This window comes from Aptenodytes patagonicus, unplaced genomic scaffold, assembly GCF_965638725.1.
Source record: "Aptenodytes patagonicus unplaced genomic scaffold, bAptPat1.pri.cur scaffold_476, whole genome shotgun sequence".
Taxonomy (NCBI): domain Eukaryota; kingdom Metazoa; phylum Chordata; class Aves; order Sphenisciformes; family Spheniscidae; genus Aptenodytes; species Aptenodytes patagonicus.
Genome location: NW_027472377.1, coordinates 1 through 27,018, shown reverse-complemented (window position 1 = coordinate 27,018; position 27,018 = coordinate 1). Strand labels below are relative to the sequence as shown.

Below are 27,018 nucleotides of genomic sequence, written 5' to 3'. Positions count from 1 at the left end.
GCGGACCCTGACTTACTCTTCCTGCGTTTCACGCGCTCGTTGTTTCCATGCTGGCAGAAGTTACTGAACAGAGTCTCAAATGGAGTGCTTGTGACTTGAAGTACAGCAGATCCCAATGCCAATTCCAATTAGTGCACGCTGGAAGAAACAATCATAAAACTTTCTTTGCAGGAGAACATGTATGGTACAGTTAATGCAGTAGGCTTTGTGTGCACATTGAAGTGGCTGGCTGTACTGGTTTGTAGCACAGGGTAAGGGTTCTGTTTGATGCCTGAGCTGGTCGGCATGCCTAACACCCAGGAACAGCGAACTACGTCTACTATCTTCCTTTTGAGGCTTCATGACGAAAGCGGTGCTGTTTGAACAAGATAACTAAATCTGTCTTGTCTTCCAGAGGCTTTTTCAATAACCCACAGAACTTGCAAAACACTGCTACTTAAAGTGGTTTGTATTTCCATGCGTATGGAATATCTCTTATTTAGCCACCTCTTTAGTCTTGCAAATCACTTCAGCTTTTAAGTTTTTCCACAAAAAGCATCTCTCTTGACATGCTGAAAGGTGACCTCTTTGTGGAGCACCTACAGAAGTGTGGAAACTGGCTGAAAGGCCTAGAAATTTTTGCAGAAGACTGCAGAGATGTGATAAGGACAGGCAATAGGAAGGAAAGGACTGGAGTAAGGAATAGGAGGGTTTAAGTATAGAAGAAAATCAGTGTTTTAAAGTGCTTGTGTGGTGTTTACGTCATAAGTGTGTGGAAAACTACTCTCTGCTTGATGAGCTGTGAAAGTCTGTATCGCTTGTAATGTGAACATCTCAAGAGTACATTTTCTGGAAGAATTTGAGAATGCAGGTAGTTAAGAACTCGGTATTCCTTAATGTGCAAAATAAACACGCAAAAAGCGGACAAGACGTAAATGATGCGTGAAATCTGCTAGAAGACAATTGACAATAAATAATGAAGTATAAAATCAAGGGAAAGCACAAATGGAGACTTATACCTGTTGCCGAGAAGCTTTTTAAAATACGGTTTTTCTCAGATCGCCTCTTACTAACCTATGTGAGTCGACTTGAACCCAGTCTATTGGGGTTATTTTCCCCTGTTATTTGTCTTGTCGATACCTCTGCATCACTTCTTGTTGGTGATCTCATAGGCATCAGAAAAGCCAAGGATTCTCCTTTTGCTCTGCTGTGAGATCAAAAACCGTCCTGAGTGCCACTTTTTTAAGGAAAAGAGCTACAGGAGATGGATAGGAGATTATTCACTGCAGACTGATGGAACGTCTGTCAATCTCAGAAATAGTTGTGGCTGGCAGGAGTCTATTTTTGCATTTGTTTCCTTATTTACAGTGAAGAATGCGAGACCTAACGGCGCAGGTAACGAGCAGTCTGCTGCGGTTTCCAGAGGGGACTATTCAGGCACTTGGGGAAGATGAGATAAGCCTCGACTCTGTGCTGCGCGGGAAGTTTTCTGGAGGTGAGCATTTTCCTTTAACTTCGGTCTTGGTATGAAGTTGTTATTGCCCGGAGGTTACCTGAAGCATAGGGTCATAGTATCAGCTGTGTCCGGGTGGTGCTGTTAAGATGCATCAGGTATCGAGAGAACAAAAAGGATGTTTTAACTATTAAAAATGCTAAAATTAAAACGTTAGTAGAGTTAAACTTTGACATTACAACCACCCGCACCAATCTTGTGCTATGAAAATAGTTTACTTAAACATGCTGAGTCAGTGAGCCCTCCTCAATTTCTAAAGAAACAAAAGGCAGTTTTCAAAAAGGTAAAAGCGTTGCTTTGGGCCCTATTTATTTGCACCAGCTCAAGCTCTGTGACCGTCATGCCATCGCACGCAGGAATAGTTCTTCTACAGTGTTACAGAGGCAACCCCCCCTGGTTTTTCCTTTTGAGTCTGACTAAAAACAGAAGGAAGAGGATAGCACTGTTAAGCGCTGCAGCCATATTTCCAAAGTATTTGACAGGATGCAGATGAGTACCCAGTGAGAGTTGCTGAAGGTGGCTAAGCAGGTTAGGGAGTTGACTTTCTGGGTGACCTGAAAGTAGAGCTGGGTGCCTACCGGGATGTCTAGGCTTCTGTTGAGACCAGGTAGAGTCTCTCTGCCTGACTGTAAGGGCAGTGATCGAGTTAATACTTCCTTTGAGTTTGAAGTAGGTCAGTGGAACAAAATGTGTTAATTTCTTTCTGTAATCAGCACGTGTAAGAGTTTAAATTTACTAACACGGTGCCCATTTTAAGATAATTTCCTGTTGAAGTCCAAATCCCTGCCCAAAGTCGGCATGTGTCAAGTAAAATTAATACACTAGAAATGAATTGGCTTAGATTGGTTATATCTGAAGTATGCTTTGAAATATGCTTGTATTCCCGTAGGGATTGAGAGGATTTCCAGCAAAACCAAGCTGAAAACGGTATAAAGAGTATAGATCAAGGTATTGTAATCTTTATCCCAAACCACCACAGTTCTTCAGTGCAGGAATGACAAGTAGAGATGCAAAGTAATAAGGTTGTTAATTTTAAGATGTATTGCTTGAGGATTTCAATGGGTGATTTTAAATAATGGACCAGAATTAGGTAAGTCGGTCTTCCTCTGTTAGGTACTTTTATTGAAGGGAAGGGGCGGTGACTGTGATTTTTTCAGTTGTTTCCATCTTCTGTTGGAAATTTGCTTTAGTCAGCTTTCTTTTCTCTTACAGGGAGAAATGGCCTAGCATGGCTGGCGCGTGGTCCTCAACTCGAGGTAGTGAACTCTGTGACAGGAGAGCGGCGCTCTGCATATCGTTTCAGTGGAGTAAATGAACAGCCTCCCACTGTTCGTGTGGTAAAGGAGTTTTCCTGGCAGAAGAGAACTGGACTGCTGGTTGGGTTGGAAGAAGCAGAGGGAAGTGTTCTCTGTCTGTACGACCTTGGAATATCAAGAGTGGCTAAAGCAGTTGTTCTTCCAGGAAGGGTACGTCCTTTTTAATTGGAGAAACAAAGCCTTTATGTTGTTAGGCGCTGCATAATCCTGTTTCGGGAAAAGCTTTGGAGCGTCTCTTTGTAGGAGGTATTTTTTCTATGTTGCACTAACATACTGCCACTTCAGAGGATCCAGTCAAGAGAGCCTTGATGTAAAATCTCGGCCTTAACGGCACCATTGTCTTTTGAGCTTACTGATCGTAAAAGAAGTTTTCTGGTTTTGTGGTAGAGCACGTAGTTACCTAATTCTCCACTTCCACAAAAAGGCATTGAAAGATACCTTTTTTGGGCCAGAGTGAAAAGAAGAAGACCCCACTCTTTAAAGAGCCTGTAACATACTTTTCCTAAACGGTTAATTTCTGTCAGAAATACCGTCTTTCTTTAAAATATCTCAAACCTCCGTAGCTGAGCTGTGCGTGACTTAGACACATTCCCATGAATCTCAGGCTAGCAAGCAGGTGACTTGAGAGCAGAACACATTTTTCTGTTGAGTTCGGGTAGGAAAAAAGAGCCTTTAGAGAGTTATCCGACAGACTGTTGAAAGATCGACTTTCAGTCTGCAGTCCTTGAATCTCTGCTTATTGACGACTGTGTTTGTGTAGGTGGGATACACTGGTGTGACGTTACTAATTTTTTCTGTCTTCTATAACCCGTAAACTCCAATGATGTAATGTCCCCTAGTCTCATTATCTTCATGTAAACAAGAACCAGCGTAAGTTAATAGAACATCAAGATTCACTCCATCTTTATCCTCTCAGCATCGGCAACAAATAAATACTTACTTATTACTCAGCTTTCCCTAACGTGATTTGGTTTGACTTGCTAGCATACAGGTGGAGTTTTGTTTGTTTGTAATGCTACAGTGCGGTTACCAGTAGTAAGCATTTGTACGGTGGTAATTTCTGAAGATAGGAGCCGGGTTGGTGCTCCTCTGTGTTAGTTTGCCTATCATCTGGGTAAATCTGGGCGTTTCAGACGGAGAGGCAAGCTGTGTGCTGACATAAGCCTATAATCAGTAAGTAAATTGTGGCTGTGAAAAATGACATAGCTTTGTTAGGTTTTCTTTCTTAAATCTAAGTAAGCTGGGAATAGGAAAAGGAAAGGTTAAGAAGGATCACGTCACATATTGGATCTGTGTCTGCAGCAGTGATTTGGAATAGAACGTGGTTATAACTATCACTTGTGTTGGGGAGTTTGTCTACACCACAAAAAGATGGTTCAGGAGAAAATATGAAGAAGCCTTGGGGGTGGGGGGGGGAAGTTGGCTGTTGTGTGGTAAAGGTTATGAATATTGGAATAAAGCCAAAGCTTACCTGAATTTCTGCTCTTCTGCCCTGAATGCTCTTGATTCCAAGCACGTTTGGTCTGTTGCTTTCATTTTGCTTCCTATCTTTTTCCTATTAGATTAGTTAGATCAGCATAGACAGGACACAGGTTGTTTTAGGCTGGCTTTTTAAATTTTTGTTCACATTCATAAAAGTGCTGGTGCGCATTTAAAACCTTTTTTACTTTCTCTGGTGGTTATTTTTCTTCTAAATGAGGACGAGTGTAAATTTCACTAGGGCAGCGTGTCCCTTCAACACTTTCTGAAAATGTTTCGTCCCCGTGGAAGTGGTGTGTCTACCGTGCGACTTGGCCGCTGTCCCGCCTGACTTACCGCCACCACGCATCCTAATACCTGTTTGGCAAAGAAGGCATAGACTGCATCACAGTGCTGGTGGGCTGTGAGCGGTGGGAGAACTAGATGTAGTTTTGTCTTTCTTAAACTTAAGTCCCTTAAATATGGTAAAGTTTCTGGCATATAACTGGTTTTCTAAGTTTCTTAGAGCTAATTGTTTCTAGGTAGGAAATGGAAATTGGTAAGCTGTAATACTAGAATGCACCATTGAAGTTGAAGTTAGTTCAGTTAAATAACTGTAGGAAATCTAGTAAATGGAAGGCAGTAACAGATTTTTGTGCAGGGCTTCCCTCCCGCCCCCGCCCCCGCCTCGATACAATTGGGAACAATGCTTTGTTTTTATGTCTTATGATCCTGTATGTACTTTCTTGTTTCCGATGTGCTAATTCTGGCTCCACTCTTGAGTGATTTCTCTTTGGCTTGTCAAGCAGCTTAAACAGTAACTTGTAGTTTTCCTGTAGGTAACTGCTATAGAACCCATAACTAATCACGGAGGACCCAGTGTGAGCACTCAGCACCTACATCAGAGTCTGCGATGGCTCTTTGGAGTGGCAGCAGTGGCTACAGATGTTGGTCACCTACTTCTGGTTGACCTTTGTTTGGATGATTTAGCTTGCAGTCAGAATGAAACAGAAGCATCGGGTAAGCCTGCAGTTTTTCAACTTGAATTTAGAAGTAAGAAAACTTGTGTCTTGTAAATAAACAATATGCCCCCCACCTTGAAGATACGAGTGTGCAGACATTTATGACCCCTGATTGCAGGTGGCGGTTTGACACCTTACAGTCCTGAACTGACTAAAAATGGGAGTGGCTTAATACTCCTTCTAATGCTGGAAATGCCCCCCTGCCACCAAGATCCCTGTGTCACTCTGATTCTTGCCAGTGAGGTGTGGGAATTTTACCGTCTGAGTCCGTGCAGCTGCCTGATAGGAAGTTGTGTCAGAGGTGCCCTATTTCTTGGGAATGTTCTTCTGCTTCTGTTAATTGGCTCGGGGCAAATTTTAGTCTTGTTTTTTGAAATAAATCCGACTTACCAAAAGTCATGCATTCGGGTGAATGAGATCTCTAATTTGTGTATTCAGCTTGCATACGCTGTTTTGGCCATTACAACAGTGGCTTCAGGAGCTGATGCCACTTCAGAGAGCTTCGTCATGAGGCCCAAAGTCCTGACTTACAGAGTCCAAGAAGAATTTGCCTGTGAAGGTTACACTTTTACCTGGTTTTGAAAGACGAGTGAGAATACCTGTCCAGTCGGAGAGTTCTTATGGTCTTTGAATACATACAAAATGGAGATAGGAAAAAAAGTGTTGCATAAGTGGGTATTCTGCCTGGGACGGTAGAATTAGATTATGTCACGTTTAAAATGCAACCTAAATGGCATAACACGTTCATTTATTGCGTGGTTTTGTGTGTGTAGGCCTAGAAGTTGTCACCAGAATTCCTGCTGAAGTTCCACAAAGAAGAGAAACGGTGACCAGAGAAGGGAGACATCTCTGTTTTCAATTACAAAATCCTTCAGGAACAGCGATATCAACCCTGTGCTACATAAGCAGAAGCAATCAGCTCGTTGTGGGTTTTTCGGACGGCTACCTGTCACTATGGGATATGAAAACTTTGGAGAGGGAGTAAGTAGGCCTTTACACTTGGCCATGCCTGGAGGTGCCGGCGTCTCAATTTTTTGCCTAAGGAAGCATGTTAATGTCAAGAGAACTTTTTCAGGGACTGGAATTTTGAGTATAATCTTGGAATGTTTAGAAATCCTCTTGTGGAACAACTATTAAGTCACACATGGATTAAGTGGACCGCCTTCTCCCCAGTGGACTAGGACTGTTTTCCTTAGTGTGCCTGTGGATTGAGGAATTGTGGAAAGCATGCTGCTTTGGGTTGTGTCAAGCAGCGAGGATGTGACAGAGCTGATTTGTATGAGACCGTTTGTTCTACCCGTGGTATTCAGTGAAAGCAGGCAATGTGTGTATTTCGATGAAACCGGTTTTAAAAACTATTTTTCAGGACCAGTTCCTGCAATTAGGGCATACATTGGAAGGCTTAAGTATGTCAATAATGTGATTTTGGTGACAATATTCTCTAAAGTGTCCAGGATGAAACTAGTGAGACATGAAAAATCAATAGCTGATGTGTGCCGGAAAATATATTCTTTCCTACGTTTCAGGCAACGATGCATGTGAATGAAAGTTTGCTTGGGACACTTGGAGATGAGCACAAGGGACATGTGAATTTGTAAGCAGCAGAAAAACTAAGAGACGATTTTAAATCTGCCAAAGAGCAATCTCACTTGAAATATTTGACCAAATTGAGATAGGGATTCACTTGAGCAAATCTGCAGTGACTCTCCAGAAACTATTGGATGCATAAAGAGAGAGAGTGGAGCAGTAATTAGGTGGCAAGAATAGATTGTGAAGGTACAAATAAGGTTCAGAAGTCTGGAAGAAAAATGCTTTACATAGTCCAAGTAAAGCAACGAGAAACTACTTCTGTTTGGCGCTGGTTTAACTTTGTGCACAGAAGATATGCTGCATTTTAAGTTCGATATTGGAGTAGGCTACAACAGTTTGGACAATCTTTTGCCTGGCAGCTGAAGTGATCGTTTATGTTTCTCCTCCTCCTCCTCCGGCAGAGGAGGGCATAAGCCCAGGTTATTGCATTTGACGGTCAGTAATTTCCTCACCTCTTGGCTGTTGCGTAAGAAGTAGTCGCTTCCTTGACTCACTTGTTTGAGATGCAAGTATGACCTTCTGTACTTTGAGGATAAGCATGTAAGGTGCTCTTTTCTCAGAAGATGCTTCTACCCGTCTACAAACAGTTAGGGCCAGTAGGCTCACCTTTTTTCTTTTTCTTTTTTAAACCCGTAGGCACCACTCTCAGCTTGAAGGAGGACGGGTTCCTGTCTATGCTGTTACTTTTCAAGAGCCTGAGAATGATCCTCGCAATTGTTGCTACTTGTGGGCTGTCCAGTCTACGCAAGAAAGGTGAATAAAAACTTCGTATAAGCCACTGAATTCTTCTTTTTTACATATACTTGTTCCCATACAGTTAATACATGTGTATTTGTTTTGTTTATTTAGCTGTGCAGGAGATTCTCTCGGGTACGGAAGGTGTTAAGCCTACGATGCCGTTTTTTACAGGATTTAACAGACGTGAAGAGGGACCTCCTAGTTCCTACCTTCTGACAGAAGGCAAAGCAACAGTGGCTGTAGTTTTGTGCTTGCCTTCTTAAATGACTTCTTGTTTCTTGATGACTGCTTCACGATTTGTTTGCTGTTCGTACCATGGTATTAAAATACCATTAAAAGTAGTTGAGGCTGCAGATCTAGACACACTAGACGTGCCAATGTGACAGCCTGCCAACCTGCCCCTAAAGGAGGGAGGTGAGGGTATTGCCGATTACCTTGTGCCAACTTTAGCAGTCTTTGGAGCCTTCATGAGCCAGTTCAGCTCACGTGGCAGAGCACGATCGCTGTTCAGCAGAAAAGTCAATGGTTTCCTGCTGGGCTGATGAATCACATGAGCGTGTGGAAGGGTGCAGCGTATGCAAGAGAGGGACTGGGACTTTGGTGGTAAGGGAAGGGGAGAAAGATCTCCCTCCTTCAGCATCAGCAAGCTATTTCATCAGCTCAGCTGTTCATAGCGTGGCAATCTTTTTAGGTTTGACCTTAAAGCAGCTTTGATCGAGAACTCTTCACTGTGCAGAGCTCTTTCCAACAAGGTTTAGTCCATACAACATCTAAAAGCTTTCAAACTGTATGGTTAGCATTTGCCCCTGAAGCTGTTAGTGTCAAAATTTCCTCCTCTATGTTTTAGCGTCCAAATGTGACCGACTGCCATGTTTTGGGAAGTGCTGTTTTTCTTTTCAGCAAGAGCATGCTATTAGGAAAACTTCAGTCTTGATCTAATAAAATGGTAATGAGGACTATAAAGCAGCTTTGTAATCAAATGTCATAATTTATACCTTTTTCAGTGAAGGTGATGTTGTGAGTTTACATCTGTTGCAGTTAGCATTTGGTGACAGAAAACGCTTGGCATCAGGACAAGTCATGTACGAGGTAAGACGTGCATGTGTGTGGAAGGATGAAACTAGTACTAAATTTTCTCGAAGTGAGTATCAGTTAAGCTGGCAGGGGTAATATTTACCATCAAAATTCACAGATGAATGAAAAGGAAGTAATCTCTTGCTGAGTCTTCTTGGGCATGGCCTTTGTCCATAGGTTTTGAAAACAAGTCGTACAATTTCATACTGCAGTGTTGAGTGTTCCAACTGGATTCACCTGCAAAGAGCCCAACTGAATTCAATTCCTGAAGAGGAAGCAGCTTTTACAAATAAAATTATTCTTCATTTAAACACCAAATTAATGGCACGTAGGAAGAGAAGACGGGGCTATCCTCTTTTAAAGTTACTTGTAGCTACAGCCTTAGCAGCGGCAAAGACCGTACCTTGTACTGTGTGCTTCTTTGGAAAAAACCCCATTGGTCTATAGCCGTTTCTCTCGTGGCTGCTTTGTTCTGTCTCAACACTTTAATGTTAAAATGGGGGACCTTTTACTATGCAGCAATTCTTGGTCATCTTATTTTCCTGAGTAAGACGTGACGAGTGTCAGCTTCCACCTCAGAAGGCTGAAATGTTTAAAAGCAGCTTCTAAACATGCGTCTCCTAGAAATTCCCGTTGCCACTCTTTTAAAAAAGCACACAAAGTGATTAAATACTGTTGTTGTTGTTGTGTTTGTGACCTGAGAAAGCTGTGGTGTAGTTAATGTGAGGCTTTTAACCCTCTACAGACTATGCAACCAGTAATGCATTCACAGGCTTATAAGAGGTGTCAGGCACCAGTCTCTGGATGTGAGATATTTCACTCCCCTGCTGTTTCTGCTTCCCTGTGATGAGTGTTGTGGAAGACTGAAACAGGAACCAATCTTACGAGGTAGCTGAAGAGAGAACTAAACAGCTGGACCCTCTGGGGCAAAAAGACGGGCTCTTCAGCTCGCTTCCGGATGAGCCACTTACACATGTAGCTTCATGCCAAGACCTGATAACACCTACTGCCAAAAACCCCCAAAACTAACTCCCAGCCCCCCCAAACCCCCAAAAGGTGCATTAGGACAGGATCTGTGCTCCACAGCGGACACTTTTGGTCTCAGAATACTTGCTTGTAGTCACAGATTGCTCAGTACTACGTGGCTGTCTGCCTGCGTGACTGGCTGAGTCAAGTTTCTTGTCTGTCTTCCGTGGCAGAAAATTTAAGAGGTGTTCCCAATTGCCAGGCCAAGTCTGAGTAAACAAGGAGGACTACTGTTGACCCTCGTTCATTGAATAGAGTTCATGGGAGCTTGAAAGACTTTTCTACTACAGCAGTGCTTTACTTTCCAGGAATCAGTCTTGAGGCTATGAAACAGCGCATCTTTGACTTTGTGTCGTGGTAAAAGGTCACAAATAGGACTTTTGGAACATGTGGCACTGTCTTTTTGTAAATGAGCCTCAAACTTCTGTCTCCATTGCCTTCAAGGCTGGTTTAAGTCTGTGCTCAAGAAATCAACCTAAGGGTGTGTTTAAGTTGTGCTTTCAAAGATCTTTTTTATACCACCTCGGCAGCTGCTAAATCTCGTGCATCCAGTCATGGTCACGGAGCACATCTTTACCTTTGTCCTACACAATGCTTGCGGATGGACAGAGTGTACAGCCTCTACTTTCGTATCAGAGTCTGACCAGTGCACCTCATTTGAGAAGTGTCTTCGTATTTTACTGGTCAATAAAGTTGTTACTGAACATCTTCCATACAGTGGGGTTCCTTAACTGAGATTTGCTTGCCCCAGCGTGGAAAATGTGAACTATACTGGTTTGCTTTAGAAGCTGTCTTAGGCAGGACTTGTTTGATATTATTTCCCCCTTCCCCTCCGCCCCAACTCTGGGGGGGACTGGCTCCCCCCCAACATTTCTATGTGAATAAAAGTTGAAATTTCTAGCAGTGAAAATTCACCTCTAACAGGTTTATGGAGTTTTAGTACTTCATCTGATGAAGCGGTCTTTCGAATGGTGGACTTGTTCAGGACAACTTTTATTAAAATTGGCTTTAGTGATTATTCCTTCTACAATAAAAATGAGGTTCTTTGCTTGGGCTTCATGCTAGTTTTTCAAAGAGGCGGTTTAGATTTTTCTTATCTACTCTGCACGTCTCTGTTATGTCCAAAGGTACTTGATAAAATAGAATGAACTGTGCATGCTTCAGAGCAAAATTTAGCATTTTTCTTTTTAGTCATGTCAGATTTTTTTTTTTTTTTTTTTTTTAAAGCCAGTCTCGATATTTATAGGTAGCATTTCCTAGAACGGTTGAGAGAAAGCTTGTCTCTTCTCAGATTAGGTGAATTGGAGGTATCACATCAAATCATATGAGAATGCGTTGTGTCGTGCCAGTTCATTTTAGAGCTCTGAAAGTTTGGGAAACTTGGGTCGAATGTGGTATGATGGATTTTTGGTTGGTTTTTGTTTGGTGGTGTTTTTTTGTTGGTTTTTGATTTTGTTTGGTGGTTTGCTTGTTGGGTTTTTTTAATTGTAGAGCTGCTGTTTGTCCACAACACACACAATTCATGTGTTGCATTGTAGACAGTTTGAATGTATGCTGTATTTGGAAAGACAGTATTTCAGTTAATGCTTACTTAGAAAATGGTGGTATCGGAGGTTCAACACAACCCTGCTGGAGTTTCTGTATATCTCAAAGTAGTTTGCTGACTCTGTAGTAATTTGTGATCCTAAACGCGTTGCCCATGTGCATCCCACGTCCCCTCTGTGTTCTGCTTTTGCTGTTGGCTGTGCTTGGTGGAGGAGCTGAGGGATATTTCACCCATTAGTCTCTGGCAAGATTAGAGGAGGAGCTGGTAAGAGCTTACGCGGTTTGAAAGAAGATCGTTAACCAGGAAGAAGTTCTCATAGCTACTACAGAGAGATGCATTTTCGCTCTAGTGGTGTGCCTACGGATAATAATACCTCTCGACAGAGCTTTAGCTGCTGTAATGCCATGACTTCTCTAACTTCATCAGTTCTGTAATCAAGACACGGAGCAAAGAGCTTTGCGTGCTTATGTGTTACGCTATTTCAGATATCTCTTTGTAGACATACGTTTAGGTTTGTAAAGGAACCTTGATGTTGCAAGGAATTCTGCAAAACATGTTTAGAACTGAATAACGTTAGGGAAATGCTAGATTTTGAAAATGTGCAAAGCCTTTACAGCCAAACTTGCCCGTTACGATTTGACACTTAGTTCTCTTGCACGTCAGATGTCGTTTCTATTGGCCATCAGAAATAAGCTCATGGGAAATACACGCTGTACTGTGCATATTCTACTAGAGGTATACGTTCTTTCATGTTTCGGTATAACGTATGTTTTTAGCCCCAAATGACCTTTTCTCTCTCCTTTTATTTTTTCTGCAGGGTTTGGAATACTGTGATGAAAGGTACAGTTTAGATCTCACGGGTGGAGTCTTTCCCTTGAGAGGGCAGACCAGCAATGCCAAATTACTCAGCTGCCAGACTGTAGAAAAATTTCGCAACCACGTTGACAGAGAGGATAGCGTTAATGAAGGTTTGTTCTGATGTCCGTGTTTGGCTATTCTAAAAGAAACGGTTTTAGAATCCAAGCAATGAACGCTGTTCTGTACCCGCAGTGTGAAAGTCTTAAATATCTGTATAGACTAGCTTGTTGGGCTTCTTGAAAAAGGCAAATTGGGTGCTTAAGTTACGTGGGGCTGCTTTAAAGGACAAAATAGGTTTTATTTTATGCTTGCTGACACGCTACAGCGACGTATGGTGGGGTCATCTGTGTAATGCTTGTCAGTCGTTTTATTCCTCCAGCTGTCTTCTTTGAGCAATAAGATCATCCTCTCCATTGCTTAGGAATGTTACCTGAATGTTTTTTTTCCTGTGCAAACCTATGTCTGCATCTGCATCCAGTTGGTGGCCGGTCAGTTTCTGTTTGAAATAATTATCGGTGATCTGGATGAGGGGATCGAGTGCACCCTCAGTAAGTTTGCAGACGACACCAAGTTGGGCGGGAGTGTTGATCTGCTCGAGGGTAGGAAGGCTCTGCAGAGGGATCTGGAGAGGCTGGATCGATGGGCCGAGGCCAACTGCATGAGGGTCAGCAAGGCGAAGTGCCGGGTCCTGCACTTGGGTCACAAGAACCCCATGCAACGCTAGAGGCTTGGGGAAGAGTGGCTGGAAAGCTGCCTGGTGGAAAAGGACCTGGGGGTGTTGGTCAACAGCCGGCTGAATGTGAGCCGGCAGTGTGCCCGGGTGGCCAAGAAGGCCAATGGCATCAGTATGCTTGTATCAGAAACAGTGGGGCCAGCAGGAGTAGGGAAGTGATCGTGCCCCTGTACTCGGCACTGGTGAGGCCGCACCTCGAATACTGTGTTCAGTTTTGGGCCCCTCACTACAAGGAGGACGTCGAGGTGCTGGAGCGTGTCCAAAGAAGAGCAATGAAGCTGGTGAAGGGTCTGGAGAACAAGTCTTATGAGGAGTGGCTGAGGGACCTGGGGTTGTTTAGCCTGGAGAAAAGGAGGCTGAGGGGAGACCTTGTCGCTCTCTACAACTACCCGAAAGGAGGTTGTGGCGAGGTGGGTGTCAGTCCCTTCTCCCAGGTAACAAGCGATAGGACGAGAGGAAATGGCCTGAAGTTGCGCCAGGGGAGGTTTAGATTGGACATGAGGAAAAAATTCTTCACTGAAAGAGTGGTTAAACATTGGAACAGGCTGCCCAGGGAAGTGGTGGAGTCACCACCCCTGGAGGTATTTAAAAGACGTGGAGACGTGGCGCTTAGGGACATGGTTTAGTGGTGGACTTGGCAGCGTTAGGTTTACGGTTGGGCTTGATGATCTTAAGGGTCTTTTCCAACCTGAATCGTTGTATAGTTCTATGATCTGCCTGTCCAGTTTGTCCTCTCTAAACCTAATAGGTTCCTGCACCTATTAGGAGTACACGAGTTCTTAAAGCAGCAGCTTTCCTTGTCCATATACACAGTTAAAACTCTTACGACGTCTTTCCTTACCTTGCAATAAGTCAACATACATCTCTGGGTTTACAAATTCAGTTATGCTCTGACCATATCTTTGAGCCTGCTGCAGCGAGAACTTTCATAGCCTTTTGTTTTGACTGCGTTATTCACCTTCCCTCTCTGGCCTTAACGTATGTCTGATGTTGGAAGGAAGACACTTGCATGATCATTCTAGGCTATTTCTGTTTATTGTCTTTGATTTAGTCCTGAAGTGGCAACTTCCACCTCTTCTGTGATGCCATCCTCTATCAACCGTGTGTCAAAATCTAATAAAAACGCCTTTGGATTTTCTCCACTTGTGTCATGTTTCTGAGGAGAGTGCCTTCTAAAAACTTGTTAAAAACAAACAAGCAACACCCCCCACCCCCAAAGAAAAAAAACCCCAAACCCAAAACAACAACAACAACAACAACAAAAATGCCTTTCTGTCTCCTTTTTACCAAGTATGAGGCATGGAGAAATACCTGTGATTTTTCGGATGGTTTCTAATTAGCTTTTCTTCAGGTTCTGTTCAAGTTAAGTTCTAGGCATACGTGAGCTTCTGTTGGATGTGGGTTGAGGCTGGCAATGAAGCTGTCTTCTGAATTGTGAAAATAATGGATATCTTCAAAGGCAGATTCAGCGGCTAACAAAAGTGAAATGGCACAGGAGCTCACAATGAAACATAGTAAAGTGTGTGAGGATCCCTAAACGGTAATGATGAATTCAACAGAGAACAGAGAAACATTTTGCCAAACAAGCTGTCTCCTTCTTCCTTACTCTGTTAGGGCAAATGGTATACCACATTCTTTGCTTCCACCTGGAGAAGGCACTCTCCCCAGAGAAGACAGACCATGCCACTCGTTGAGAGAACCGGAGTATACCATTGTGAACGTCTTAAGTTAAAGACTTCATTCCAATTTCCTCTTTGTTGGTTTTGGGGTTTTTATTACGTATTTTGTGTGCTAATTGTGTTCTTTCCCTCTGAATGTGCTGGAAAGGAGCTATTCTTAAGACTTGTAATTGCGTCAAATCTGGAAATTAATAATGCCAGCTGAGTGATACAAGTGTATACGATAATGACTGGTATGCTTTCTAAAAGTAGCAATGTACGTGTCCCTAGCATAGTTTTTTTGCTAAACTATTCATCTAGCTAAACGTCTTGATCCGCTCTTGATGGATGGAAAACTTAATTAGCTGGTAACTGTGTGTTTGGTTTGGCTTGGAACTGATACAATTGGATCAAGAAAAAGGGGCAGTATGACTGAAAGCTATCACGGAGCTGTTTGCTATTCTGTACTTTTTTTTTTTTATTATTCTTAGTAAGTGCTGTGTTTCATGAGTGATGGAACAGAATCAAGCCCAAACAGAAAGCGGTGTTTAAAACTATCAGGTGTATCGTCTTTTCTACAAATAAGAAACCACGTCTTGTCTTTTACAGTAGTGTCTCCTGAGACCAGCGTATCAATCTTCAGTTGGCAAGTGAATACACATGGTCAGGGAAGACCATCTACTTATTTGGGTGTATTTGACATTAATCGCTGGTACCATGCTCAAATGCCAGATTCGCTAAGGTAGATTTTTGTTAAGTTGTTTTCAATATCCCTACAAACAATTCGTTTGAAAGTGGGCGTTCAGCTTATGCGCTTGTTTTCTTTAAGGCCAGAAGAATTCCTTCACGATTGCCCCTATTTCGCATTGTGGTCGCTGGATACTGTGGTAAGCGTGACTTCTCCAAACCTCATTTTGGATATTCTGGTACGTGAGCGGAGTCTAAGCCGGGGAGTTCCTCCTTCTTATCCACCACCTGAGCAGTTTTTTCATCCAAGCACCTATAATTTTGGTAGGTATTTCACCGCTTTTAATAGCGATAAGCTTAAACGGAGGTCAAATGCCATTTATTGGTTCTCTTGTTCGTTGTTTGTCACTCAAAACCCAAACCAAGCCAAAACACCCCACAAACCCAACTCTAATGACGTTGTACTAAGAAAGCATTTAGTGTTGTGAAACATATCTGACGGTCTGCTGCGTTTTGGGTTTGGGTGCTTTTGTAACGTAGCCTGTGAAGTGGCGATGGTTATAAAATGAAACGACTTTGAACTGAAGCTGAAAGCACAGCACCTCGGCAGCGCTAGAGAGAAAATTCCTACACGCAGTAATTTTTTTTAACAAGTTTGTAAGTGATGTGATGAAGAAAACAGGTACTCAGTTATATCTTTCCCGATATTGCTATTTCGAAAATGTGAACTGGTCATAACATAACTGTGAGAGTACGGAGTGCTGTCAAACGTTCGTTGTTTCTGCAGATGGTACGTGCTTGCTGAACTCCGGAGTCGTTCGCATGACTTGCACCGGCTTCCAGAAGGAGGTGATCTTTTACTGTGTCTTTATTGAGACTGTCAAGAGATGTACCTCTTCTAAGTTTTCCATGGCACTGCTTTCGGTGTCAGAGACCGTTTTACGCTCATCCTGCCCATCCGCACGCATAATTGCAATCGTATCCTGCCAGTTTTATGCAAACGGTCATGTTTCAGGTCCACTCTCGGGACTGTAAAACTACCATTGTCTCCTGTTGAAGCACGATCAGGGATTGAATGTCTAGAAAGGAGTAGAACGTTGCTGTAGGGCAAGAACAAAAATGTTGTGGAAGTCGGGGAAAGCTGTTACTGCTTTATTACCCATCAGTCGAACTGCCTGCATAGTCCCGAGTTTTAGGGTTTTGACCCCTGATTAACTTGAAAGAGGAGGACAGAGTGGAGAAAATGAGAAATTGCTTAACTGTTTAAGAAGAAATGAATTTGTTTTTTCTCCCAAACTTGGCCAAATTGTAACTTCCGAGCCACTGCACGGATTGTAACAAATAATTTTGAAGTAAGTTTCAGCTCGCCAAATATTTCCAACATAAACCAGCTTCTGCACAAAGAAGCACAGAAAGGGTCTTCCGAAGTGTGATTTGAAGTTGTGTGTTAGTTCTAGCTTGTAGAGAATGTATTTTGCGTCAGTGTTCAGGGAAAGAGAAAGGCCTGTGTCGTGACAGAGCAGCTCGAAAATACTTAAGCATTGCAAGGGCTGCTATTGTGTTTTACAGGATTTGGTTTAGAAACTGTAACTGTTAGTTTGGCTGCCGTCTTTAAGACTCTCCCTAGTAACGCTTGCTCAGATTGCCAACCTAAAGCACATTATTGATGCAAGCTTTCTGACAGTTTAAGTGAACGTTTGTATTAGTTCTCTTAGTGGTTATCCAGAACCTTAGCGACTGCCTAATAATGCTGTCTTAACCTGTAGTTTTTGATTGGTGTTTCAGACCTTGAATTTTTTAAAGAAATCTGGTCCTTCGATAAGCGAAGCCATTCATGACAGCTACAATAGGTGTCTTGTAGCTGGCTTGCTGTCTCCAAGGCTAGTTGATGCCCAGCCATCCAGTTTGAGCCAGGTGAGTGCGTATCAGGGAATCAAGGGGGAAATACATCCCTCTTGTCTGACGGGGCTGTAGAGGCTACAGGACATGATGATCTGATTTTCCTGTTATTTGCAAGCTGCACTGAAATGCAGGGCTTGACTTTAGTTAGCAGAAGTAGTAGTAGTCTTCGATCCAAACTACTGAGGTTGACTGGGAACAGTCTTTAGAGACCCCTCTCTTCATTCTGTGCCCCAGATACGCACAAGGACGCGTGCAGTCAGTGCTGGTCATGCGCAGCAGAAAGCACCCTTCCCTCAGAACAACCTTCATCCCCGTCAGCTTCTCAAAGCACGAGGTTCAGTGCAGTAGCTGACGAAGGGGGTGTCTCGCTCGGATGCGAGCTATTGCAGACATCAGCTTGCTGCACGATACGTGACCATTTGCTTCCAAGGAAGTGGGCTGTGGTAAACAATTACTGTGGTCAGCTCTACCTGAGACTTTCATCACCGCTTCCGCTCATTTTCCCTTCATCAGTAGGCGCTTCTGCATCCTCTCAAAGCAGATCTTCACCTCTGTAGCCTTTGCCTTGTGCTACAGTAGCCCAATTTACTCCTCTTAGAGTGCCCTCTTGTTGCTGCAACACCTTAATCGCCTTTATCTCATGACACCCACTACCTTCTACCTGCTTTATCCCACCATAGTGACTTCACCCGCCTCTTTCGTAGGTTTCCCATTTGCAGTGCACCAACCTCTCTCTCTCATGCAAAGAGTTTTGTGAGAGATGGAGCGTCTTCACCCAGGCAGGATCTAAGCTAAGGGATCAGCTAGCTAGTCATCCCACAGTGGAGCGGTTAGTGGGGAGGGGAGAGCAGTCTTCCCACTGCCCTCATCTTCCTGTCTACTGGATTCTTCACCGGATTTGTGGAAGCGTGTTAGGGCAAGTAACGCTTCTGCACAGTGCGGTAGCTAAAGTAAATTTCTTGGCAAGTTGGCCTAGCCCATAGACTGTTTATTTTGCAAGCCTGATGTAGACTCTTGCATTCAGATTAGATGTTCTGGCGTCAACTCCAGTTTGGAAATAACTTGGGAAATCAAGAAGTTTTTCTAATAACCTTTGCTGAACTGGGACTATCTCGTTCAGAGACTTGTTAGGCATTTGAGCAGGGATTTCGTTTGCATGTCAGTAAGACAAATTTCAGGGTTCGGGTCAAGAAGCTTGCTTTGGAGTTTTGTTTGCCACCGTAAGTAGCATTTGGTGTGTTTCCTTGTCTGCAACCACTTTTCAGACAAAGGTGGAACTATCACATGTGTATTCCAATGTGTAGAAATGGCTTTGACTGGAATGATTTTACCTAGAAGGGAAAGATACTTTTGAATGTGTTTAAAAAAACCAAACAAGCAAACAAGCAAGCAAGTAAAATTTTATGAAGGATCGTTTCACCTGAAAGAAGTATCAGAACACCAGCTGAAATAAGCTGCTACTTAACATCGCATGTCTGTGCACACCTGTGCATTATCCTTCTAAAGGATTACCGCTACGCTGTAATACAGTGTTGGAACGGCCTAAAATGTAAACCTATTAGACTTTAAATGTCTCACTTCTTTCCTGTCATTTTAGAAAACTGTAACTTAACGTTTTGGGCGTCAGAACTGCTTGACGCCTTCATAGTCTAGAAAGCTGCTTGCCCTTAGCTTCACTGTTTCCACGCAAAGAGTGTATTTGGTCTGTCCCCTTCATGCATTCCTGATGGCAAGCTTCACGCACAAAACGCGTAGTGGGTCTAGCAGAGGATGTTACCGACAACAGTTAGTTGGAACTCAGTAAACTGAGACTACAATGCAGAGGCATGCAAATAAAGGTTAGAATCAGCCTTCAGTAAGTTGAACTGGCAGAGGAAAAGTTTAATGTGTTCCTCAGACCAAGCAGCAGTCCAGCCCGTGGCTAGAATTAAGAAAAAGAATGTGGAATTAGTTGCATGTGTACTCACTGCCTTTGTGACGTCTGAATGAGTATACGGTTAGAAGCAAACACGTCCTGTTGATGGTTCAGGTATTGACAGCATGTGAGATGCTCATTTTAGTTTGTCTGTTACGTTTAGGGGGAGCAGTTAGAAGCGGTATTGTCAGCTGCTGTCCAGGCAGGTTCTTTAGAACTTCTGACTGGATGCATTAAGCATTGGACATCTGAAGGTAACGCTTCTTATGTTGTTTTGATGTTACGTATTTTTTGGTTTGAAATTGTTGATTCAGTTCTTTTTTGTTCTCTTTTTTTAAAGAGCAGCCAAGTTCTGCTGCTAATTTACGGTTTGTTCTTGAGTGGACGTGGAACAAAGTGATCTATACAAAAGACGAACTGGACCAAACATGTGAGTCCTAGTGTAGTCATTCTGCAAACATAAAACCATTCTTTCTAACTGAGCTTGTTCAGTAATCTGCTGGTATAGGATATTGCACGCGGTTCTTTAAGTGTACTTTGAAACTCTGAAATTGCTCTGCCGGCTAACGCTTTAATATTTGTTCTTTAAAAAGGTGTTCCGCTGTTTGATGGCTCTTGCAACTTCATTGACCCACAGACATTACAGTCTCTTCAGCACTGCCAGTTGCTCCTGAGCAACCTTAGCACAGTCTTAAACTGTTTTCTAACGGAAGCACAGGAGCTTACTGAAAAAGGTGTGTAAGAGTATTACTAAGCCTTTGGCACGTTTTATTAAGGTTTGGAATTATGCTTGGGTTGCAGTTGTGGAAGCATGAGCTTTTGTTGTTTTTGATGGTTGGAAGACAGCCAAAGCCAAATTTAGCTGGGAGAAGGGGCTTAAATCTGAGAAGCTGGGAGGACCACTTAACATGCCCTGAGTTCAGGGAAACAGTTTGTTGTGGAGTTCATGCAAGTGGCTAGGGGAGGCTACATTCAGCAAGAAGCGATGTAAGCAACTGGGTCGACATTACAGCAACTGAATGTGCTAATGCCGAAAAGTATTCTCTTTAATTCTTAGCTAGCAATTTGTAATTGCATGCAAGTCTGGTATTGCAAATGACTGAAACGTATGAAGGAAGCAGAAATGAGTAACTTGTAAGTTACTTGGGTTTCTGTAGCTTTTTATATTATAAACTGTCCTTGGCATGTTGAGAAAAAAGAGGCGTATCCCTTTGCTGTAGTACAAATCTCTGCTACGTGAAAACCAGAGGTCTTGTTCGTGAGTGCATTTATTAGTTCAGGCTTTATTTTTGTTACTCTAACCTTTAGTGAATGTGCTTCTTTGTAGGGGTTGCTTTTTGTTTTGGTGGCGATTGTGTGGGGTTTTTCTTCAAAGGAGGAAGTGACAGAGAGTGAAAACTGCAAAGGCAAAGATTTCTACCGTGTTATTTTTATACTTTCTGTTCAGTATGATGAAGGGAGTTTTGTAAAAATGGGAGGAATTGCATCACAAGAATCATCTTCTATGCCTTTTTTCAGGTTTTGCAGACTTGACAAACAAGCAGGTGGTAACTAGCCTCATTTCTTTGTATGCACAAGTGGTCACCTGGTTCTGTCGATCCAGCCTCCTTCCAGAGGGTTTAGGTAAGCATAAACTGTAACACGTTTGTAACGAGGAGACTCTCCAGGAAGTGATTCCTACGAACACATGCTTAGCCATGCTTTGGTAAATGTTTTGTCCGTAACACGTCGTGTCGGTCCAGCGACAGCGTGTGCTGACGTTCCGTTGGTGAAACGGAGATTTTACAGGTTTTTCAGGCACCTAGTGTAGCGTAATGCAAGCGGTTTCTTTCCGGGATGTGTTTTGGAAATAGCAACAAGCCTCTGTTGCTATTCAAGGAGTTGCTTGTGTCCACAGCTTGAAATACTTGGGATTTGAAACAAATAACTGTGGAACAACCAATACTGGAGTGCTTGTTTTTACAGTAAAAGCATTACCTGCATGTTTTGAACTTTGTCTTTATTGCTTGAGGGAAATCTACACCTCGGAAATACTTCTTTCCTTGGATGGATTATAAATTCTGTCGCCAGCCTTAACTGTCTTACAAATGCTCACGTGACACGTTGAAAAAACCATTCCCTCGGAGAACTGTTTTTTCTTATAGTGAACTCCAGCTTACACCACATGTTCTGAATGCGGCGTCAACTGTAAACTTGAAATGGCACTTGAGACAGGAAGGAATTGAGTCTCGTGTCCTACGTCTCCTTTAGCAAAGGCAGAAACAGGACTGGCTGCTTTCAGAGTTGGAGGCTTCTTGATGCTTAGCTTGTACGATCGTCTGTCTTTTTAGTCAAAAATTTTAGATTAAAAATGTGATATTGCTTCTTTAACTTGCTTTTACTTTATTGCCTGTAGATGACGAGACGCGTTTGTCTAGACCTTTCTACAATTATCCTCTGATTCAGAGCTACTATACTGGTCATCGGCAGAAACTTGAGCGTTTATCGAGGTAGGACTTACTGGAAAACTCTAGAACGCTTCCACTGCCAATTCGGAAGTGGAAGTGAATGGCTTTTGTATCGACGGTTGTATTTGCCACGCTTAATGCCTTTGCCGGCAATACTCTTGACTGCGGTGATGCGTGTGTTCTGTTGAACGCAGAGCTTACTCTCCTGTGTTAAAATGTTTACACACACCTCTGCTTAGTACCATCTGCTGGTATCATCAGTTTTTTGTGGCGTACTTAACTCATTGGCTAATCTGTATAATTTGTTACTCCTGAAGAAGATCGTGTGATTAGGAGAGGCTCAGTCATCTCCAGCTCAGCAAAGCACGGCGTTCACAGAACAGTTGTTCTGGGCACAGAAGAAAGCGTGTTGTGGAAAAAAATCCTCTCTCTTCTTGACTAGTAATGGATGGTAAAAATTGTATTGGCCTAAATCCCCTACTCACAAGTACCTTTGTGTGATTTAATAAGATAGTCAGAGTTACACGTCGTTGGCACACCTAGCACTCTACTGGCTATTGGCTAGAAGTCGCTTCCTACTGTAAACTCTCTTTCCTGGACTAGCTTGCTGGCATATAGGTGATATGCCTTGGATTAGATGATAATAGATTTTTCTTTGGCAGTTGTACTGAGAGCTAAATAAAGACCTAAACAAGCTTAGGCTATGGCACTGTGAACAAGATGCTGCCAGGTGAGTTAAGGTGGAAGCTGCAGTGGATTAGGTATTGACTTGAAAGTTCCTCTGACTTAGCTTACGTCGCAAGTAACTTACCTACAGGCTCATGTGTTCCTTAGAAGCATACAGCCTCTAGCGTGCTTTTTCTGCTTTTTATCGGCGGGAAAGTAAAGGGTAGCGTCGCAGTCGGCAGAAGACTGTGAAGGGCTTTTGAAGAGCGTAATTCTTAAAAGTTCAGCCATCCGTAATTGTAGTTCTATTTTGAACTCCTTTAATAGCTGAATGTCTCCTAACGGTCGTTGAATCATGGAATCATAGAATAGTTTGGGTTGGAAGGGACCTCTGTCTTCCATCTGACTCAGAAATTTTTTCCATGTGCATTTCGAGTCGTAATCACGCCTTTGTATGTTTGTTCCTTTCTTTGACTGGCTCATTTTTTGTTTTGACTGGAGGAAATTTGTTACACGGAGAGGCTGGAATTAGTGTTTTACTCTGTCCAAACCCTTGCTACCTTTTGTTCCAGAGGAAAATGGGATTCTGACTGCTTGATGATTGATGGAATGGTTTCCCAGTTAGGAGACCAAGTTGGGAAGTTGTGGCGGAGAGATGAAGGAGGAACTGGGAAATATCCACCTGCTACTTTACATGTGAGTGTGGTGTTCACTGAAAACAACAACAACAACAACAACAACGCCCCCCCCCAACCCCACCCAAGAGCCAGTGATTTATGCAAGACAGGGGTTTTTAAAGACCACCTAATTTTTTATTTCAGGCACTGCTGGATCTCTATTTGCTAGAAAACATTGAAGAAAGCTACAAACATGCAATTGTATCCTTTCCAGTTGTTTTTACTACACCTTCAGTATATGCACATAAATGTTCTTAAATGTTTGTCGCCTACGTGTTTAATGACACTTTTGAATTTATGCTTCAAACACAATGCAAGCGAAAACAGTTAGTTTAGAATTAAGTCGTAGGCAGAAGCATTGTTTTATTTCTTTGGACTGCGGATTTTTTACGTTGGTTTTTTTTTAATGTTTTGTTGCAAAGTCTCTTCTGATGTGAGAAAGCAGGTTTACTACAAAACGTTAAAGATAAAAAGCCTCTGTAGTTTTTCTCAAAGCTTAAACACAGGTTTTAATTTTTTAAAGCACCCGTACCCGTAGCAAATGGCTACTTACTAGCATGATGCGCTAAAACGTGCTGCTTCAGAGCAAAAGGGTTTCTAACGGTGGTTTACCAGGACCTGATTTTTGCCAAAATCATCCGTTTTCCAGCAGTGCTTGCTTTTGTTCTCTTAAAAGTGCAGGCACACAGAATAATAAGCAGAGAGAAGAGAAAAGTCACTGGGCAGAAACTTAATTTTTAAGCTGCCGAAACGGACAGAACTGCTTTTGCTGTTTGTTGCCTAACCTGAGAGGGGAGCCTAGAGGGCAAGGGGTTTGCTAGCTGTTGTACCCCAGAGCTGCCTTCTTAGAACGTGTCCCTGAGAACGGATGTCGGAAAGAGAAAATGACACTACCGATGGGTGATCCACATACTGCTTTAAATCCAGTTTTAGTCATTCAGAGCGAAGTTGTATTGTAAGGACGCCATAATTTACATCGTTTTATATCCTCTGGAAAAAACCAACTGTAGCATTTCTTTGCTTTAATAACTACGCATTGGATGTTCAAATGCTTTGAATGTCCGACAGGTAGCTCCACTGACTAAAGAGGGAGCCCGAGTTTATAACTGAAGTATTTACATACCTAAAGTTAACCTTTCTGAATGCCTTACAGAAACCAAAGAGTCTTTCTTTTGGGTTATTTATTCGGAGTGCAGTTCTGTGGTTAGGACCTGACTATCTTCAGGTTATAATAGCTTAAAATGGTAAAACTAACGCATTAGTCTCTTCTGCTTCCTACCGCTTTTATAGTCTTGCTTCATTATGTTTTTCTAAATGCGGTGTGATAAATTTTTGGTCTTAGAAATCTATTAGTCTTAATTCGGTACTTGATATCAGACAATTTACTTGCTGCTGGATATCATGCATTCCTTTCCGAAGAAAACGGAAACTTCAGTCGGCTCCTTCCCAACTGCCTTTGCTATCCCTTGGGGTCTTGTTAGGCTTATTCAAGGTTTTTGGCTTCTCGATCACAATGATTATGAAGTACGTAAGTTACCGCTTAGTTAGACATACATTGCAGTACAAAGCTATAATCTAGAAAAGGATTTTAAAATTTGGTGCTTGGCTAATAACAGGTGATAAAACACTAGGAGCTTCTTTGTAATACTGCTACGACATCTTCAGCAATAAATTAAGATTTGAAATGTTGGTTTAATTACTTTGACAGGAATTTGATTAAAAAAGAAGACATCAACTTTAAGAATGCTTGATATTTGAACTTTCAAAGCCATCCGTTTAGGTTGTTTTCAGCAGACCAGTCGAGCGCTTTCTCAAAAACAGTGGTTTAGGTACTTTAAATATTAAAACTATGATCATAGCAGCAGGATTTGAGACAGAAGACCGCAAAAGTGACTGTTCAGCCCAATTCACGTTCTTTTGGATGCTGAAGGTTGCTCTTTGCCTGTCACGATGTTGATGTTATCTGTTTGTCTGGGAGAGTAGCTTATGATTTAGTAATGTGTTTATAAAAAGTGGTGTTTGTATACAGCGACTTGGTTAACCTAGGAAAGTGTGAATTACTCCTTTTAAAGCACTCGCTTTGTTCGGTATGGCTAACTGAATTTTTTTTCCTGCAAATACTTAAGCGTTGTTATTTACATGTCCTGTATCAAGCGTTTCATTAGTTAGTCATCTAAGCGTATTTAACACACATTCACCCTTACTTAAGAAGCTTTTGAATATTTTTGTTGCCTGCGTGTATGTATGTATGTATGTAGCTTAATAAACCCGATCTCTACCTCCCACAGAGTTCACTGGCCCTGCTCTTTCATCCAGCTACAGTCAAAACTGTGTCATGGCAACATCGGAGAATTCTTCAGTCCCTCATGTGCCAAGGAGAGCATAGGCGAGCCCTCAGATACATACAGGTGATGAAGCCATCCACGTCAAGCAGTAGTGAAGTGCGGCTTTTCCTCACTGTGTTGCTGTCCAATAGGTAAAGGAAGATATGCCACCATTTTGGCATTCAAATGTTGTGAAAGGTGGAGAACAAATAATATAAATCACGATTCCCTAAATTCCCTTTCAACTTTGAATGCAATACTTTTGGGGCATCTTTTTGGTTATACTATTACTATTCCTTCACATCTCAAAAAAACTAATTGCAGGTGCGTGGTGGAGGCTTGGGGTCTGTTGCAGCGACATACCACTAGGTCAAATATAGAAGAGCTGCTAAAGCACATGTATGAAATCTGTCAGGAGATGGGACTAATGGAAGACTTACTGAAGCTGCCTTTCACAGACACTGAACAAGTAAGTGTGGACGAGAAGAAAAATCTTAATCGTCCCTTTGAAAAGAGAAGAGGCAGAATCATAATAGATTTTTGAAATGTGTTATTTCTCATAGGAGTGTTTGGAGAAGTTTTTACAGACCAATGCAGGTGTTCAGAATCATGAATTTCTTTTAGTCCACCACCTGCAGCGTGCCAGCTATATCCCAGCCCTACAGCTGAATCGGTCGATGAAGGTTAATCTTACGGTAAGCGTAGAAGTTCTGCCAAGTGTGCAAGTTTCTGTTAGGTGTTACCAACCGCTTTTGATAGTACTCAATAAAACCCCTGCTTTCTTTTTTGTTCCACTCTTTGAAATACTAGGAATAAGTTCCTACACCTTAAGTCGCAGCTGAACCTAAAGGTTGAACAAACTATTTCACTACTCCAAAGGTACTCTGTGAAGTTGTAAATCAAATGTTACAGGCCATTGTTGACTCCACTTAAAATACTTTGTTTGCATCTGAGCATAAATAGATATCTTTTCCCTCACCCAAGCTTATCATTCAGTTATTCACATGCGGATGTATTCCACAGCTTTCATTTTCCCACTTTCATGGCAGAAATTCTTCTCCAACTTCCGTTTCTCAAAATAGCCAGCCTAAATTTTGTCTTATGTGGACTTCTGTTATGAATCTGTGATGCATTTGCTCTTTTCCGGGACCACGGTTTTCCAGTGAATCAAACTTATCAGGTGGTTTGGGAAGTTTTAGAGCCTGCATTTGAAAGCTTTCATGCAGCCAGAAGGCGTGTGTAGGTAGCTGCTGCTTACTCGTATTAAAATTGGCATCCTTTTGTCCAACGTAATTTGCAGTTGCCCTGTATATTCAGTCATCTCGGACACTGGTGTTTCAGGAAAAACAAGGGAAGGCCTGCTATTTTGTAAGCCATTTGGAAATTGCAGGTGGCAACAAGCACATCAGAATGAGGTTCTGCAGGGTGCCAGAATTGTTTTACCTCCAAGGTGTAGGTTCTGTTGTTATTCTAGTCTTCCTTCCGCTTTGCTAAAAATACCGGGTGAAATTGGCGTGTGCTGATGGGTAGAACTTGCTGCTGCTCTGTGCAGTGGATGGTTTTTCCTGTGTCTGTAGAGGAAATTTAGTCACTAATTAGAAACGGCACAGACAGTTCTGTGCAGTGAACTTCTTGAAAGGAGTTAACGCTTTGCTTTACGCTTTTCATTCCTCAGAATGACCGTGATCCTCGCTTGAGAGAGAGAGCAGTTGCCAGAAATTCTATATTAGACCAATACGGCAAGATCCTTCCTAGAGTTCAAAGGACGCTGGCTGTAGAGAGAGCCAAGCCTTACCGTTTGCCTTCATCGGTCTTAAGAGAAGGTAATTTTTAGGGGGGAGAAATGTAATGGGCAGCTAACCATCACTTTGGTTACACAAGGCTGATAT

At 42.4% G+C, this 27,018-nt stretch overlaps 1 protein-coding gene across 1 annotated transcript; it reads left to right on the top strand.

Annotated features, from left to right (window-relative positions):
- Positions 1 to 1,353: 1,353 nt before the first annotated feature.
- LOC143173933 (protein ELYS-like) lies at positions 1,354 to 26,952 on the top strand (the record flags this gene model as incomplete). The annotated part of the gene is made up of 23 exons (XM_076364045.1): positions 1,354 to 1,474; positions 2,705 to 2,958; positions 5,106 to 5,286; positions 6,062 to 6,269; positions 7,515 to 7,631; positions 8,621 to 8,705; positions 12,080 to 12,230; positions 15,121 to 15,253; positions 15,341 to 15,522; positions 15,986 to 16,047; positions 16,984 to 17,112; positions 19,179 to 19,269; positions 19,356 to 19,445; positions 19,609 to 19,749; positions 20,534 to 20,638; positions 21,411 to 21,504; positions 22,701 to 22,824; positions 22,950 to 23,006; positions 24,183 to 24,329; positions 25,094 to 25,281; positions 25,454 to 25,598; positions 25,693 to 25,824; positions 26,805 to 26,952. Coding segments are annotated over exons 1-23 (3,085 nt in total), but the record flags the coding sequence as incomplete, so codon positions are not given.
- Between the last annotated feature and the right edge of the window lie 66 nt (positions 26,953 to 27,018).